The sequence below is a fragment of the Salvia hispanica genome, chromosome 2 (genome assembly GCF_029641045.1).
Source record: "Salvia hispanica isolate PSC_SH4W2 chromosome 2, Shi_PSC_v1, whole genome shotgun sequence".
Lineage (NCBI taxonomy): Eukaryota > Viridiplantae > Streptophyta > Magnoliopsida > Lamiales > Lamiaceae > Salvia > Salvia hispanica.
In genome coordinates, this window is record NC_142693.1 from 42866575 (window position 1) to 42886293 (window position 19719).

At 36.0% G+C, this 19719-nt stretch overlaps 1 protein-coding gene and 1 long non-coding RNA gene across 3 annotated transcripts; both read right to left on the reverse strand.

Moving 5' to 3' along the window:
- Positions 1-5928: 5928 nt before the first annotated feature.
- LOC148932453 (transcription factor GTE2-like) lies at positions 5929-6813 on the reverse strand. Its single transcript, XM_089065109.1, has 3 exons — positions 6535-6813; positions 6201-6450; positions 5929-6095 (listed from the first exon to the last, which is right to left on the reverse strand). The coding sequence occupies exons 1-3, from the start codon at positions 6811-6813 to the stop codon at positions 6046-6048; spliced, it is 579 nt and encodes a 192-aa protein (XP_088921235.1). The 3' UTR covers positions 5929-6045.
- Positions 6814-7760: 947 nt separating this feature from the next.
- Positions 7761-8544, reverse strand: LOC148932454 (uncharacterized). 2 transcript variants are annotated; one of them, XR_016135043.1, is made up of 4 exons: positions 8499-8544; positions 8217-8318; positions 7940-8140; positions 7761-7858 (listed from the first exon to the last, which is right to left on the reverse strand). It is a non-coding gene; the product is annotated as an uncharacterized LOC148932454 (long non-coding RNA). The 2 variants fall into 2 exon arrangements; XR_016135042.1 differs by having other exon boundaries at positions 8446-8544.
- Between the last annotated feature and the right edge of the window lie 11175 nt (positions 8545-19719).

The following is a 19719-nucleotide window of genomic DNA, read 5'->3' on the forward strand; positions in this document are numbered from 1 at the left end:
AAATATTATAGTCAAGGTGCATGAGTTTCTATATCCTGCTGATTTTTACGTGATCAAGATGAATGATAATGAGTCTGCTGAGTCCAGTGGGGTACTTTTGGGGAGGCTATTTTTGCGTACGGCTAAGACCATTATCGATGTGTTTGATGGAACAATTTGCTTGGACTATAATGGGGAAAAATATACCTTTAGCATAGATGAGGGGATGAAAAGACCTTTGGATGTTGAGAATATCTATGCTATTGATGTTATTAACCCTTTAGTCCAAGAATATCTTGAGACAGAATTGATACAGGAACAGATTGATAACTCAGAGTTGAGCCATTCGATTGACAAAGAAGTTGTGGGATGGTGTGCAGCAGTGAACACAGAGGAATTGACAGATGAAGAGCTCATGGAGGCCATAATGGAATTCTGCAGGAACCCGGAATCAGCTAGGTCCAAGGGATCGGCTTATGTGGCCAGTTTGGAAAAATCTCCTGGGTTAGGGAAAGAGACTTCACCAGAAAATTCAGAAAAAAATCCCTTGCCCCAGGAGACAAATGGAACGAAAAAAGAGCTGAAAACACTCCCACCAGGCCTTAAGTACGCTTACTTGGAGAAGGACGAGACATTTCCAGTAATAGTCAACAGCAACTTGACCAAGGAACAGGAGAAGGAGTTGTTAGAGGTCATTAAAAGGAACAAGAAGGCAATAGGATGGACTCTCTCAGATTTGGTGGGAATAAGTCCAGATCTTTGCATGCACCACATCCGTCTGGAAGAAAGTACAAAGGCTCATCGAGATGCACAACGGAAGCTGAACCCAAACATGCGAGAGGAATTCTTGAAGGAGGTATTGAAGTTGCTTGCTCTAGGAATCATTTACTCCATTCCTGACAGTGAGTGGGTCAGTCCTATCCATATGGTGCCAAAGAAGTCTGGGATACAAGTCGTCAAAAATGAGAAGAATGAATTGGTACCCACCAGATTAGTGACAGGGTGGAGGATGTGCATCGACTACAGGAAGTTGAATGAAGCCACAAAGAAGGATCATTTTCCTTTGCCTTTCATTGATCAGATGCTGGAAAGATTGGCAGGCAAACAGTATTTTTGTTTCCTTGACGGATACAGCGGATATTTCCAAATCTACGTTAATCCGGAGGATCAAGAGAAGACCACTTTTACGTGCCCTTTTGGTACATATGCATACCGAAGAATGCCGTTTGGATTGTGTAATGCACCGGGGACTTTTCAACGATGTATGATGAGCATTTTTTCGGATCTGTTGGAAGTATGCATTGAGATATTCATGGACGATTTCACCGTCTATGGGAACTCATTTGATGCTTGTTTAGCCAGCCTAGATCTAGTGTTGCAGAGATGTCAGGAAAAGCATTTAGTGTTGAACTTCGAGAAGTGCCACTTCATGGTGACCGAAGGCATTGTCCTAGGTCACGTGGTTTCTGAGAGGGGTATCCAGGTAGACAGGGCGAAGGTGGATGTGATATCAAAATTACCATACCCTACGAATCAAAAAGAGGTGAGAGGTTTCCTAGGCCATGCAGGGTTCTATAGGAGGTTCATAAGGGATTTTGCAAAAATCGCGCAACCACTCACTCGGTTGTTACAAAATGATGTTGAATTCGTCTTTGACGAAGGATGTGAGAGGGCGTTCCAGCTGCTTAAGGACAGGTTAGTATCAGCACCAATAATCAGGGCACCAGACTGGAACCATCCTTTCGAGATAATGTGTGATGAGAGCGATTTCGCTGTGGGAGCTGTCTTAGGATAAAAAATTGATGGAAAAAGCTATGTGATCTTCTATGCTTCCAAAACACTAAATCAAGCTCAGAAAAATTATGACACCACGGAGAAGGAAATGTTAGCCATCGTGTATGCCTTTGAAAAATTCCGACCCTACCTTCTTGGGTCAAGGGTTATAGTCTTCACGGATCACGCAGCAATAAAATACTTACTGGCTAAGAAGGAGTCGAAGCCAAGGTTAATCCGTTGGGTGTTACTTCTACAAGAATTCGATTGGGAAGTACGAGATAAAAGAGGAACGGAGAATAGGGTAGCAGATCATTTGAGCAGAATCTTCCAAGGAGAGACAGAAGAGGCTATACTCGATGCCTTTCCCGAGGAACATTTGTACCTTTTGGAGAAATTTCCTAGACCACCTGACTGGGAAGCAGTTTTGGCTCTGACCGGTCTAGGGGAATCAGATAAAGGGAAGCGCATGCTGAATGCAGAACCATGGTTTGCTGATCTAGCCAATTACTTGGTCACAGGAGAGATGCCGGTTTTAGAAGAAGTTTCCCGGGCCCAGAGGATGAAGATTAGAAGCGAATCCAAATTTTATTTTTGGGATGATCCTTACCTGTGGAAAATGTGCTCAGATCAAGTGATTAGGCGCTGCATTCCCGAATGGGAACAAAGGGATGTATTAAATCATTGCCACGCGTTAGCATGTGGAGGCCACTTTGGGCCAAGGAAAACAGCGAGAAAGGTTCTAGACAGCGGATTTTATTGGCCAACATTGAATAAGGATGCTTTCGAATTCTGCCAGTATTGTGAGAGATGCCAACAGACATGGGGAATTTCAAGGAGAGATGAGATGCCTCTGATCCCAGTGATCGTGTGCGAAATTTTTGATGTATGGGGAATGGACTTTATGGGACCGTTTCCGTCATCATGTGGGAATACCTACATATTGGTTGCAGTAGATTATGTATCTAAGTGGATAGAAGCCAAGGCCACCACAACTTGCGAATCAAAGGAGGTGGCGAAATTTCTAAAGGATAACATTTTCAACAGATACGGAGTCCCACCCCAGTCTGGCTCCCGAGGGAGCCAGTCCCAGAAATGATCAAACATCTCTTGACCAAGTAACTTTTATTTTTCGTTCTTTTCGTTTTTTTTATTGTCTACCTGTTATTTATGTGTTTAACATTTGTTATATCTTCTCCCACTTAGCCCACTGCGTGGTCTAAGTGTGAGAAGTTCGTGTTTTCTGTTGTTTTATTTGTTTTTCTATGTTTTTCTGTGTCTTTCTCCCACTTAGCCCATTGCTTGGTCTAAGTGTGAGAAGTTTTATGATTTTAGTTTTGCATTGATCTCTCTTCACGACGATGGCTTAGGGACAAGCTTGAGTGAAGTGGGAGGGGGAGAGGAGTCAATGCATTACCCGTATTACATGTTAAGAGTTTGTTAGTTTTAAGTTTTGTCACATGAGCCGGTGGATTTAATACGGCATGATTCCCTTAGTGAAAGTAATTGAAGATAGGAGGCATTTCAACTTAGAAGCTTTTTCCTTAAATGAGCCTAGTTAATTTGAATGAAGCAAGAATGACGGAGAATGTCTCTACTTACTTAGTTGTGAAGCCCTATTATATAGTGAGTTATAAACCTCAGATAACTTTGAGCTAACAAATGTTTAAGGGCCACCACTGAATGCTTAGGGAAGAAGAGCTATGAAGGAGAAAGAAAAAAAAGGGGAATTGGGTTATGAAGGTATAAGCTGGACGAAGTCCAGAGAAAAAAATGGAGGAATAAGCTGGACAAAGTCCAGATGTTGAAAAAAAAAAAAAAAAAAGGAGGAATAAGCTGGACGAAGTCCAGAGGGGGGAATGGTCTAAAACAGGAATAATGATAGCCTGACCCAGAAAGGAGAAAACTCTCATAACCCAACGCTTCAGTGGTGTAGCATTAACTTAAGAGAGAATCGATCCTAACATCCCTGGTGAGGAATGAGTGATCGAGTGAACCTAACAGTTGGGTAAGTAGAGAGCTATCTTGACAAACTGACAGATTGGCTAGGTAAAGGAAGGGAAAGGGCCTATTTGGAGGAGTTCAAACTATTGGAATGACCTTAATCTTGTGGGGACAGATGCCTAAAATTGAAACTAGCTCATGTATATATGTGTTTTGCGTGTTTGTGTGATTTTCTTATATTTCTTAGTTTTTCTTGAGTCTAGGTCTAGGAGTCGGTCAAGAGATAACCTCGCTTGAAATTTGCCTTATTCTTTTTCTTTTCTTGTCTTTATACTTGAGGACAAGTATGGTTTAAGTGTGAGCAGTTTGATAAGGCTAATTTCATGCATCGGTAATGTGCAAAAAAATGTTATAAATTGCTGGGTCTAACACGTTTCCTAAGCCAGGTGTGTGAAGAAAATCGCTAGATCAAGGAAGTAATGAAGGAGATGGTCTAGCGAGAGAAAAGGACGAAATGAGCAGGATTTACAAGGAAAATTGGCGTGACGGGGGAGTCTACAGCTGAGGGCAACAAAGTCATTATCAATACCTCGCTGGACCCACTAAAGCGCCTATAAATAGAGAGGAGCATGCAGCGTAATGGATATAGTTTTCACTCTTCTTAGCTCATACATTTACACACACACTTGGGAAACATTCTGGGGATAATCGTGATAGGGGGGGTACTTTCTAAAGATCTCGAATTTGGTAACACCGTCCCAGTGAGGGCGAAGATACAATTGTTTTAATTTCAGCTGTTTTTGCTAGTTTCCACCGTCGAACTTCACTTTTGGGAGTCGACTTTGATGTTGATGATGTTTAACTGCTTATCGCTCATGGATCTGAGTTTAGCTGTTTAATTTCAAGTTACTTTTGCTTAGATCTCTCTACTGTTAGCGTAATTTTTAAATTGCTATGTCGATCTCTGCTTATTTCGTTATTGAGGTGTTTGATGTGGAATTGGGTGACAGATCTGTGGTTGATTGAGTGTTCGGAGCTTAAATTTGTAAATCTGACGTGATGGAGAATTTCTTCTGTTTGGAGTCCGTGTCGGACGCTTGGATCCGGAGTGGATTTAGCGTCTGAAGTTGGTTTTGGCGTGTGAAAGAAACAGTAGTGGATAGACTTGTTTTATTTCCTTTGTTTTCTATTTCCCTTCGTCTAGGTATGCAGATCTGTTAAGTTCTTCGTTATTTATGCATAGATTTGATTCCAAGTTAGTAGCCCTGTTTTTGATTTGCGTATGTGTTTTCTCCAGAAGTTTTTATGCGAATTTGGTTGTAGAAGACGATGTCACTGTCAGTTAGTACGAGAGTTAGTTATTCTGCCACTTTCCAGTCGTACTCTGTTTTTTTTTAGATGTGGTCCCACCGTAGATTTATCTCCTAGGTCTAGCTGTTAGGTTAAGTTTCTTTCTAATATTCCCAAGTCAAGTTAAATTTTAATTTTCCTCAACCCAAGAAAATGCGTGGCAGCAGCCAACACCAAAAATACTCCCAAATCCTTGATTACGAGTCTTTCGCATCCTTCTCTGTGGGATCGATCCCTACTTCCCTATACTAGGTTTAGTAAAGTGGTTGAGGGTTTTTGAAGCGGGGAAGTACTTGTGTGTCCGACGACCGGGATTCCGCACAACCTACGAGTTCCTAGACCATGTGATCTATTGGACTTGCTGGATCTGGGGAACCTGCCTTATTTGAATATCGCAACACTGCACACACACCACACTTGTACTGTCACATCCCGACGTAGCTTCAACATGCATAATTGATATTAAAAAGGGGAGATAACTAAATCTTAGCAACTAATTTTCAAATGAGAAATATTACCAAACAATAGAGTGCAAAATATTTCATGCTTTAATTTGGAGAAATAAAAGAGAGAGACACGTAACATTTGCCTCAAAAGCAGAATTCTTTACGTATTTTCCGTTCCTTTCATACTTGATAAATCATCCAACAACAATAAAAAAATTGTACATTTAACATTTCTTCAATATCGAGAATATCAAATGTCAACAACTAACAAATAACACTTATAATTGACATATCAATACCGAAAATATCGAATGTCAACAACCCGTATTAAAATGTCAACAACTAAAAAATAACACTTACAATTGACATATCAATACCGAGAATATCGAATGTCAACAACTAAAAAATAACACTTATAATTCACATATCAATAGCCAAAATATCAAATGAACTAAAACAAAGTTGAGATATCACAGTTAACAGGCAAGAAAAAGCAATAAAACTGCCAGACATCCAATTCAATCATCAAATAAAAGTTCAATCATCAAATTGGTCAATCATCTGCGTCGGACTCACTACCAGAGGAACTCCCTGAATCAGAATCTGTAAGAAACATGTTCAAACGAATGAACATCTGTTTCTGTTTCCGTTTTCCATACTTTCACCCCCAACACAATGTAGAAACGCAAGAAGAATCAGTATCAATACCACTCGAGGATGACGAATCGCTGCTTGAGCTGCCAGAACTGCTTGAGCTACTGCTGCCATTGCCTCTACCATCATTCTCCTGTCCAACAACACCATCATTCTCCTGCCCAACAACACCTTCTTTCACAAACTCAATCTCCACAACAACAGGGAAACTCGTTGCTGGCATATCGACATCAATATCTACATCTTCTTCATCATTTTGTTTCATCATCTTGCCACAATCATCATTCTTGTCGCTCAATGCGCCCTACACAACATTACCAACAACATGAATAAACAGTGAAAACACCACAAAAAAGACAAAAATCTTGATGCAAATTTAACTTACCACATCAGCATCAGTAACAAGACTGGAGGGAATAGAAACTCCAGCAGCTGGATTGTTGTTCATCATCAACGCTTGCCGCTTTATCTTGCTCACCATCTTCTTCAAATTGGTCACAAACCGATCAAGTTCCCACAACGTTTCCGTATCAAGAGCCTCAATATCAAGCTCAATTTCATTGACATCCTGTGCCAAATCCTCATCCCTCTTCCTGATTATCTGTACAAGTTGAGGCATCTTCTCTTGGGGTAAATTCTGCAATCCAAATCCAAGTTTTGTTGACATCCAATTCCTGATAATACTTCCAATTCCAGTAAATCAGTTACATTCATCAATAATATACTCTATTATCTAACTCCTTTGCCAAAGCGAGATTCAATAATTTCCTCATCAATTAACTAGTGATCAATTGTAGTTATTATAACTCATTTTACTTCATATCACTTCAAAGCAATTCCAGTAACACACCAAACAACAACACAGAATAGCAACAAAGATATCAAAGATAAACACGGTGTTACTAGCTACTTACGTGCCTTGTGAATCTGGACAGACTGAAGCCGAAGAAGGCCCAGTTGCAAAGGGAGGCAGCAAGGGAACTGGAACAGATCATTTCAATGGTCAAAGCTCCAAGTGCTCTTCTACGCGATCCGCCACTCACCTTACCGAGAGCATTTCAATACCGAGATTATCGAATGTCAACAACTCGTATTAAAATGTCAACAACTAAAAAATAACACTTATAATTAATGTCAACGACAAATGTCAATAACAAACATTATTTATGTCAACTGCGATGTCAACAACAAACTTTATTTATGTGAACTACGATGTCAACAACAAACTTTATTTATGTCAACTATTATGTCAACAATAACATTTCACAAATAATTAACGTCAACGACAAATATTTTCATGTCAGCAACGTATATTATTTATGTCAACAATAACATTTTACATATAATTCATGTCAACAACAATGTTTTACATATAATTTATGTCAACAACAATTTTCATAAAATTTATGCCAACGACTTATATAATTCATGTCAATAACAAAAGTTATTATGTCAACGAGCTATATAATTCATGTCAAAAATAAACATTTTCATGTCAACAACTTATATAATTTATGTCAACAATAATATTTTAGGGAACTCTGTGGTAAAGATCGAAACAGAAATCATGAGAAAACAATTATTTTAAAAACAATATTTGCGTTACCAGCGAACTTCAATTCTGTTCACTGTACTTTGTTCTTCCTCATACAATCCAGATTTTCCTTCTGCTTCCGGAAATTAGATAAATCAGCTAACAGAACCATCCAAATCTGCAATTGCGAGGGCAAACAATTTCATCAGTTAGGGAGAAAATTCAACGCTCGTCATCTTATAACGAAGAATCAAATTACCTAACGAAATCTGGATTTCAAAGCGAAGCATTCATATCATCGTCTCAGAAGCGGTGAACAGAGAATCATATTTGCTGAAATTATGTCTAAACACAGTAATTCCGCCACGCACGTCCCGATTGACGATGAAAGAACAATAAATCACAACTTCCAATTCAGATCTTCTGAACCAGGATAATAATCATATATCTCCAGCACTACCTGTCGAACAAAAAATCCAGATTAATTTCCGGAAACGGAAGAAAAAACAACACAGAAGAGCACAATTAATCGAAACCTCTGGAGTCAAAAAATTCGTATCAGAAATCCAATCAGAGTACAAAAACAATTCCACGATTCTCTGAACAAAATCGAGCTCCCACGCCTTCTCCTTCAACAGCTACAAAAATGCACCAGCAATTCAACAATCACGATTCAAACTTGAACTCGGAAAAGTGAGAATTTTATAACTACAAAACGAGAGGTTAGATCGTTTCGTATTATCCAATCCGCTACATTCCACTCACCAGATGCTCACCACGAAAATTAATTTACAGAGAGAGAAAGGCAGTTCCCTCACCACCGCAATCGACGATCCCGCCGGATTCAGTCGAATTTTCTGCACAAAATCAACAGATCCCTCGCAGACGTCTCACCCGACCTCGATGCCGCGATTATAGCTGCCGTTGCCGCACGCGCCGAGCAGCGACCGCGCAAACTTACCGATGGAGACGATTTCACCACCGCGGCGAAGGCGAATCGTGACCAGCTCCGACGAAATTGGATCTGGATTTAGAACTCCGCCGCCTTGCGTGAGAGATTGGCAAATAAGCATAAAATTACTATTATGTCCTTTCATATTAAATTAATCTAAAAATATTTATTGTGTGGCAAAATCTGGACCACTCATTTAATAAAAATGAGTGGCTGATATTGCATCTCATTTCTCAATTAGCCTAAATAATCTCAATGGATCATGATCCTATATATATATATATATATATATTAAATGAGTGGTCCAGATTTTGCCACACAATAAATATTTTTAGATTAATTTAATATGAAAGGGTAAAACTGTCTTTTTGCGTTTTAATTTAGGGTTCTTCATCAGGTTTCATATTTTGTCGCGCGATTCTGGTGAGATTTAACGATTGAATCATATTTCTCATTCAATCTATTTTAACGATTTATGATTCAATTGATTTGCAAAATTAGACTCAGCCAGTTTCAACGATTTCAGTGATACCTGATTTGCGATTCAATGTTCGAAAAACGGACGACCTGTTCGACGGATTTCTTTGTTGATTTTGACGTTTTTCGGTCGATTTTACTGACTTTGATTCTTTTTTTATGTTTTATTTGTGTATCTCCAGTCAAATTTGTTCCTAATTAGTTTTTTTTTGGATTTTCTCATCTTTAGGTTCGATTTCAGTTCGTAATCAGCAGCTAAGTGTTATTTGATGGATTCTTCATCTTATTCCGAGTCTACGTCGACGAATGGTGGAGGTAGTTTGGTTTGATTTTCATTAACATGATTTTTTTGTGTTTTGTTGGTGATTTATTCTCTATTGACATGACTTATGTTAATTGATAAATATTCTGTGTTGTTGCTATGCTCTTTGTTGATTTTTTGTTTCATTAACATTATTTTGTTGTGTTATGCTGTAGATTTATGCTCTGTTGACATGATTTATGTTAAATTTCATTATGTGTTTGAATTGGTGTATTCTAATTAAACTGGACATTTTGATCCTGGTAATTTGAAGCATGTTCTGATATTTTGGCTTACATAACTTATAACAATTTTCTAAGAATTTTACAAGAGTGCAGCCATCTCTTTAGAGATAACTATAGGGGTAATTTTCTGCTTTAATTGAAGCTACTTGAGAAATCAGCTCATTAATTCTTGACCGAGGAAATAAACGTTAGTCTAAGTGGATCAATCTTTGGTTGAATTTTCTTGAATGTAAAAGTCCATATGATATAACCATGACGAGAGTCCTTAACTTGACATAAAAAAATTGGTTAGTTATTGGCTAAGCAAAAGACCATAAAGCCTGAGGAGGTTGAGAAACATGGTTGAGTTTGGAATGTATGGATATTTTAGGTGCACACTGTTAAACCCTTTTTCTTAATCAGTTATGAGCTCTTTGTTGACATTCTGTTTCATTAACTTTATTTTGTTGTGTTATGTTGTTGATTTATGCTCTGTTGATATGACTTGAAAATCTGTTGACATGATTTATGTTACTTGGTAAATATTCTATGTTGTTGTTATGCTCTTTGTGGACATTCTGTTTCATTAACATTATTTTGTTGTGTTATGTTTGTGATTTATGCTCTGTTGACATGATTTGAAAATCTGTTGACATGATTTATGTTACTTGGTAAATATTCTGTGTTGTTGTTATGCTCTTTATGGACATTCTGTTTCATTAACATTATTTTGTTGTGTTATGTTGGTGATTTATGCTCTATTGACATGATTTATGTGTACTTGTTAATTATTCTGTTGACATCGTCTGTTTGAATTGGTGTATTCTAATTAAACTGGACATTTTGATCTTGGTAATTTGAAGCATGTTCTGATATATTGGCTTACATAACTTATAACAATTGTCTAAGAATTTTACAAGAGTGCAGCCACCTATTTAGAGATAACTATAGGGGTAATTTACGTAAGTCTCTTGATTTGCGTTGACGTGACTTGAAAATCTGATGACATGATTTACGAATGGTGGAGGTAGTTTGGTTTGATTTTCATTAACATGATTTTTTTGTGTTATGTTGGCGATTTATGCTCTGTTGACATGACTTGAAAATCTGTTGACATGATTTATGTTACTTGGTAAATATTCTGTGTTGTTGTTATGCTCTTTGTGGACATTCTGTTTCATTAACATTATTTTGTTGTGTTATGTTGGTGATTTATGCTCTGTTGACATGATTTATGTGTACTTGTTAATTATTCTGTTGACATCGTCTGTTTGAATTGGTGTATTCTAATTAAACTGGACATTTTGATCTTGGTAATTTAAAGCATGTTCTGATATATTGGCTTACGTAACTTATAACAATTGTCTAAGAATTTTACAAGAGTACAGCCACCTATTTAGAGATAACTATAGGGGTAATTTACGTAAGTCTCTTGATTTGCGTTGACGTGACTTGAAAATCTGATAACATGATTTACGAATGGTGGAGGTAGTTTGGTTTGATTTTCATTAACATGATTTTTTGTGTTATGTTGGTGATTTATGCTCCGTTGACATGACTTGAAAATCTGTTGACATGATTTATGTTACTTGGTAAATATTCTGTGTTGTTGTTATGCTCTTTGTGGACATTCTGTTTCATTAATATTATTTTGTTGTGTTATGTTGGTGATTTTTGCTCTGTTGACATGATTTATGTTACTTGTTAAATATTCTGTTGACATCGTGTGTTTGAATTGGTGTATTCTAATTAAACTGGACATTTTGATCCTGGTAATTTGAAGCATGTTCTGATATTTTGGCTTACGTAACTTATAACAATTGTCTAAGAATTTTACAAGAGTTCAGCCACCTCTTTAGAGATAACTAAAGGTGTTATGTTGTTGATTTATGCTCTGTTGACATGACTTGAAAATCTGTTGACATGATTTATGTTCCTTGGTAAATATTTTATGTTGTAGGGTCTGTTATTCCAATTTGTAAGCCTGAGTTGAGGCCTTATGAAGGTAAAAAATTTTCTTCCCTTGAGGAAGGAATTTCCTTTTATGAAAAGTATGCTCAGGAGTGTTATTTTGATTGTCGAAGATTTGGAAATAGGTCTAGTGGTGGTGTTATTATTTTTCAGTATGTTGTTTGCAATAGACAAGGATTTCATACGGTAGATTCGTTGGATGTTGATGTTAGTGTATCTGACGATGGTAATGTGTCTGATGATGATGAAGTATCTTCAAAGAAGAGACGTAGACGTGGCACCAAAAGGTGTGGATGTGGAGCGAGAATTAGTTTTAAGTTTTTTTTTCTGATTTTGGTGATAAGTATTACCTTGTGCATCAGTTTGTTGAGGAACACAATCATGCTATGATTGACAAAGATCATAAGAGATTTATGAAAGGTAATCGCAGTTTGAATGATGTTCATCACAAGTTTGTTGAAGATTGCACCAAAGCTAACATCGGTCCTACCTATACTTTTAATTTATTAAAGGAGTTTTTCGGTGGTTATGATGTTGTTGGGTGTACGTTGACTGATGTTAGGAATTGTTCACGTGATATTAAAGAGAAATTAAAAGAAGTGGATGTGGAAATGATCCTAAATCAGATGCAAGAGAAGAAGAGAATTTGTGAAGGGTTTTTTTTACAAATATCAATTATCACCTAAAGATAATAAGTTAGTGAGCTTATTCTGGTCTGATGCTGAGTCTCGGAAGCATTACCACATGTTTGGAGATGTTGTAGCATTTGATACAACATATTCAACAAACAGGTAGTTTATATATTATACTTAGTAATTGACATAGATAGTAGTTGATATGGTAGTTGACATAGGATACATTTGTACTTTGCATCATTTCTGATTTAATAGTTGACATAGCATATACCTATAATTGACATTTCGATGTTTTGTGTTGATGTATTTGTTCAATAGGTATCGTATGGTGTTTGGTCTATTTACCGGGAAAGACAATCATGGGTGTCCTATTGCGTTTGGAGCTGGTTTCGTATCCGGTGAGAATTGTGATGCATTTTCATGGATTTTCACTGTATTTGTTGAATGCATGGGTGTTGCTCCAAGAATCATAGTCACTGACCAAGATTGGGGAATGAGGCTTGCCATTGAGAAGGTATTACCTGGTACAAGGCATCGTTTGTGCTTGTGGCATATTATGAGCAAGTTGTTTGAGAAGATACCTAAATCTATTTCTAACAGAGAAAAGTTTAGTAAGGAGTTTAAGTCTTGTGTTTGGTCAGAGTTGTTAGATCCGGATGAGTTTGATATATTATGGACTAGTATTGTTGAAAAATATGGTGTAAGAAGATCATAAATGGTTTAAGGATATGTTTCCTATTAAACATATGTGGATCCCAACCTTCTTTAGAGATGTTCCTATGGGTTCTTTAATGAGAACATCTTTTTCAGAATCTGAAAACAGTTTTTTTAAGAGGTACTCGAAACCGTTGTTTAATTTTGCTGACTTCACTCTTCAGTATAATAATGCCATTGATGCTCAAAGGAATCAAACTGAAAGGCTTGACTATTATGATTCTGTAATCACTCCAAAATATGTCACTGATTTAGCATTTGAGAAGCAATTGGCATCTGTATACACAGATAGGATGTTCAGAGTGGTACAAGAATTTATTGCTGAGGCTGATAAGAGTTGTCGGATGAGTAGCATGTCCACATTGGAGAATATCGAGGTCTTCAAAGTTTCTGATGCTAGAAAGAAGACCTTTACAGTTACACATGAGATAGAGACTGAGTCATATGAATGTGAGTGTAAACTATTTTTAAGGTGTGGTTATCTATGCAGCCACCTTTTCTTCATCCTCAGAAACAAAGATGTCAACAATATTCCAGAGAAATATGTTGGTAACCGTTGGCTTAAAAGTGAATTACTAAAGGCAGTTCTGTTAGAGTTTGTATACTAGAAATCACCTTTCGAGTGATTGAATACTGTTAAAACTCTCATTTTATTTTCCAAATGAATAAACAGATTATTTTTGTCATAATGTTGTTATGTTTTACATTTAATGGATGTTTATTGCATATTTAAATGTATAAGTAACTTAACAAAGTCTAAGTCTTTGTTATAGTAGAGCGGTTGTGGGCGTCGTCTACTTTAAGGTAACACGGTCAGTTCTAAACAAAGAAAAAGAATATTTTCACAACCTAGATAGGCTTAGACTACCTATCGTGAAAGGTTGCAATGTCAGTCCGATTATTTCTAAGCCTTACTGAAATAAGATGACGTTGGTGTGGTATAACACTGAATGGATCTAACAGCGAGACAGTCTTTATGCTATCTACTGAAAGACGAGGTCTCGTAAATTATTTCTCAATCAATGTACGTTAGCATTGAGCATACGGTATTGATTATGCACTACTTTGACTTACCAAATGGTGCGGGTTTTTCGCAACCCAATATGCCTGGTATATTGGGTAGTGGTGATTAATATCTAGCGGTGCTAGGATTGCTATTATGTTGAATCGTACGCGAGGTGAGTCTCGTTTGATAACATCCTCAAGAGAAGCTTGAAATAAGGTTTTATTATTCGGAACCTAGCTAGTTGGAGTTTAACTACTCTATGAATAATAAATAAGATTTTCTTGCTGAGTCCTCTCTTGGAATAAATAAGATATTAATTAATTAAGTCCATAGAAGACAATAATTAATTAATGCATGTTTTTATCTTAAGCGCGGGAAATAAATATAAAGTATTGGAAACCCGAAGTACTTGTAATTTCGAATTTGGATGGGGAGTGCAGTATTACTTCTGTAGTGGCTGCTCGTAATATTCCAATTTTAAGCTTATATTAAATTGGGTTTAATTTAATTAGTAAAAAGCTAATTGGAGGAGCCCATATCCAAAGCCTTCCATAGATCCCTGTCTGGGCCCAATATGTGACTTATTATAAATAGGAGAATAAAGGAGACAGAAAAATACACTAATATTTTTCTCAAAATTTTCGGCCCCTACTCCTAGTAGTAGTCGAAATTTTCTCTCATCCGAGGGAAAGGATTTCTGTCTTCTCTATTTAAGTCCTAGTGCACTGGTGAGATCAGGGTGGCCCACCCTGATATCAGTTCACAGTCCGGGAACCAGTCAGAAGATCCGTGGTTTTGTACTGAAGATCTTTACCAGGAGAAGGCGCTAGCTATCTTCGATTCTTTGGAGAATCATCAAGGTATGATGGCTAAACCTTAGAACAACATGTTTTAGGTTTCTATTAATTTAAAGCATGTTATTATTTGAGTTATCAGCATGATACGTGAGATAATTATGCGAATAGAATTTGTCTAAATAATCCGCTAAATAGATCTGATTATTATGTAATTGATTTATACATGCGCTTCCGCTGCCAGTCCCTTCAATTCATGGTCTCACGAGTGATGATAGTGCGTCTGACAGAGGTATTCAAACTATTTTCTATAGATATTTTAGTTTAAGTTTTAGCATGTGTTATTTAAGCTGTTGACATATCTTATATAGGCTGTTGACATCTTATATAGGCTGTTGACATTTTATATGTGTGCAGGTTCTAACAAAGATGTGTCATGGTCGTTACTTTGGTCTATATCAGCGTGCTTTTAGGAATAAAGATCATTTGATTGCTTTGGATAATTTGCTTGCGGGTATTGGTCCTCAAATATTTAAAGATGACTGTGCTGGATCGTCGTCTATTGATAAAAATGATTCAATCATGAACATATATGGTATTGCTGTACCTGAAGAAATAACTGCACATGCTCCAGATGTGGTTAGTACAAAAGGAGGTGCAAGTGACAAGAAAAACAGGATTAAGTCAAGCACAGAGAAAGCAATTGAAAAAGCAAATAAACCTCATAGGCGTTGTGGAAAGTGTCATAAAATTACTGATCATAATGCTAGAAGCTGTGGCAGAAAGGAGACATGATTGTTTTTTAGTTGTTGACATAGACTACAAATTATTGACATTTTCTTGTTAGTTGTTGATATCTGATTTTACTCTCTGTTGACATCTATTTTATGATTCTATTTTTTTAATTTTAAGTTTTATTTTCTGAGTTGTGCACCTTTATACAAGGTGTTGACATTTGGTTATAAGTAGTTGACTTTTTAGTACAACTTGCACCATGTCAACAATTAAAAATCATGTCAACTATATATACTGGCCATGTCAACAACTAATATAATTATGTCAATTATGGTGCACATCGTGTCAACGGCACATACCAGTCATGTCAACTACGGTACATATCGTGTCAACTATATATATAGACCATGTCAACAACTAATATAATTATGTCAACTATGGTGCACATCGTGTCAACGGCACATACCAGTCATGTCAACTACGGTACATATCGTGTCAACTATATATACTGGCCATGTCAACAACTAATATAATTATATCAACTATGGTGCACATCGTGTCAACCGCACATACCAGTCATGTCAACTACGGTACATATCGTGTCAACCGCACATACCAGTCATGTCAACTATGTTTCAAGCCATGTCAACTACACGTACAAGCCATGTGAACAATACATAGAAAACATGTTGACAACAATTGTAAGTCATGTCAACTACATGTACTAGCCATGTCAACAACTAATATAATTATGTCAATTTTAAGTTGTTGACATAATATTTGTTTTCCAAGTTGTTGACACTTTATACAAGCTGTTGACATTTTGTTATAGGTTGCTGATATTTCAATCAAGTTGTTTACATTTCAATACAATTTGTTGAACTTATTTAACATTTGTTATAACTGCTAATTCAAAAGTCAGAATGCATAATAATCATTTTAAAACCAATCCAAAAGATAAGTTAACATCAAACATTAAAATCTGTTTTTGTTCTCTTCCTCTTTCTACAACTAAACAACTTCTTGTATTTGTTGTTTAGCTTATACAATTTGTCCATGTTTGCTTCCATCCAATCATGAGCTAGTTGTAACATTGGCGATCTCTGGTTATTGTAAATTGATGCAATCATCGTGCAACAATATCTTCCCCTGAGTATTTGGATAATCTTCAGACTACGCGCAGAGAAGCCGATATCCCAATCACTGCCCTTTTTCCCAACATAGGTCTCCATGTGCCTCATCAAATAGACACCGCAGTCCTTTATGTTTGTGGTTGTTGCCCATTCTAAATTCATAAAGTTGAATGAAGACTTGTTTATATTTTCTGAAAGATCTAGCAATTTCTTCTCTATGAAGTATGCTTCGAACATATCTTTCTGCAAAATATATAAATAACTAAATTAAACTACACGTACAAAGCATTTCAACACAATGTATAGAATATGTCTATAATATAGATAAAAGCATACCAGTAAGCCAATATCAATGTCATAATTCTTCAACGGATCTGTATCTTTAAGTGGCTTTATATTATCTATGATATCAATGATGTTTTTCTTCATCCAATATACTACAAGGTAGTAATGGTTATCTGCACAAACTGGGAAGAAGACCTGTATGACATGAAATATACAATTATATCCATAGAATACTTATTCATATTCTAACATAGATATCATTTTTAGATCTTATTACCAAATCAATTTTTCTCCAGTTGAAATCTGGTCTTCTTTCAACCTCATTATCTATCTGAGAAATAAAATTTCTCTTTGCTGTCGAAGCATCCCAATTTTCCTCCCGATTTGTTACATTGAAGTTCTGCATTTAAAATTTTTGGTTAGGGAGACATCTGACTCAAACAGTTTACATATAATTTAAGATTACTTACACATGGAGATATACTCATGAAAAAGCGTGAAAGTGATGTTGTTGGCCTTTCATTTTCTCTGTTGTTCAGGTGTGAAGACAATGCGTTAATTACACCCACATTAATTTCAACATGGGGCTTCAGTGATAAAAACAATTCCTTGGTCGCCCAAGTGAAATCATCTTCATAAACGCATGCATTTCTGAAATGAAGTTATACAAATGACATATGAACAATATTCATAAATTATGTTTACTGCATAGAAAACTAAAAATACTTTTTAGATCAATGAAATAATTAAATTATGCATACTCATCTGTTCCTTCTGTTTCTAGTATGTAGTAGTAGACAGTTCTTTCATAAGATTCCAGGTATGTTTTTGTATCTACAGCTCTTATGTCAACTGGAGAGCCTAGGAATGGGTCGGAATGCGTTTTATCATCAGACCTTTTCACACTAGCTTCTGTCAGTGGAATCTCAGAGAATGGAACAACAGTCTTCTGGCAAATAAAATTCATGTCAGTTTCAATTAAAAATCATGTCAACTATATATTTACTAGCCATGTCAACAACTAGTATAATTATGTCAAGTATGGTGCATATTGTGTCAACCGCACATACGAGTTATGTAAATTACTGTACGTACTATGTCTGCTACACACAGAACCATGTTAACAGCAAATAAAATTCATGGCAACAACAATTATAAGACATGTCAACTACACATACAAATCATGTCAACAACGATTATAAGACATGTCAACTACACGTACAAATCATGTCAATAACAATAATAACAAAATGTCAACCACACTTTCAAGCCATTTCAACAACAATTCAGTCATTTTATAAAAACAATATACTATTTAATCTTAGTTTCAGTTACTTTACTTTAACAATATTCTCTTCTTTCTCTTTTCCTTTCTTCTGTTGCTTTGCTTTGTTCATTTCAACATGTGCGTCATCCATTGGACCTGCAGCTGGTGGTGAGATAGGAGAGGCTGATCACTATTGTCATCACTCACTGTGTCTTCTTTTGTTCCTTCTTCTTCTTTTTCTTCAACAGCCTATTAAATTAGTAATTTATAATTAATATCAAATTAATTTGAATTAATTCTAAATAACAAAAGACGAGATTTAACTCACTCCTTTAGGATCAGAAACTGGCGATGTAGGGATATGTATACTGTTTCTTTCTCCTGTCAACTACGGTACATAATATGTTAACTACTCATAGAGGCTATGTCAACAACACTTATAAGTTATGTCAACTACACATAGAAGCCATGTCAATGATTATTATAAATCATATCAACTACACTATCAAGTCATGTCAACAACATTTCTTTCATTTTATAAAAATAATATAATAGATTTTAGTTATATTTACCTCAACAATATTATCTTCTTTATCCAGTAGATTTTCTCTGTCCGTTTCAACATGTGTGTCATCTTCATTCTCCTTATCTTCAAGTTGTTTCAACTGAAATATATTACGTTATGTCAATTATATTTTTATCTATAATATGCAGAATATCTTTAGAGTTTAAGATAATTATTGTAAATTGTACATGTACAAGATCTTTCTGATTTTCTATCTCACTCCCCTTATTACCAGATTCTAGTACAGGTGTTGACATAGGAGACATTGATTCATTATTGACGCAACATGTTGTTTCCTCTTTTGATGCTTCTCCTTCTTCTTGTTCTTCATTATCTTGTTCTTCATGTACTTCTTCATCAGCAGTCTATTGAAATAGTAATTTATAATTAATATTAAATTAATTTCAACTTTGAGAAATGTATGTAAACAAGATGGTCCATGTCAACTACACGTAGAAGCCATGTCAATAATTATTATAACTTATATCAACTACACTATCAAGTCATGTCAACAACACTTCACTCATTTTATAAAAATAATATACTGTTTAATCTTAGTTTTAGTTACCTCAACAACATTATCTTCTTTATCCAGTGGATTTTCTCTGTCCGGTTCAACATTTGTGTCATCTTGGTTCTCCTTATCTTCCTGTTATTTCAATTGAAATACATTATGTTATGTTAATTATATTTTTTTCTATAATATGCAGAATATCTTTATAGTTTAAGATAGTTATTGTAAATTGTACCTGTTCAAGATCTTTCTGATTTTCTGTCTCACTCCCCTTGTTATCAGATTCCGATACAGGTGGTGATATAGGAGACGCCGATTCATTATTGATGCCACATGTGTTGTCCTCTTTTGATCGTTCTTGTTCTTCTTGTCCTTCACTTTGCTGTTCTTCATGTACTTCTTCTTCAGCAGTCTATTGAAAGGGTTATTTATAATTAATATTAAATTAATTTCAACTTAGAGAAAA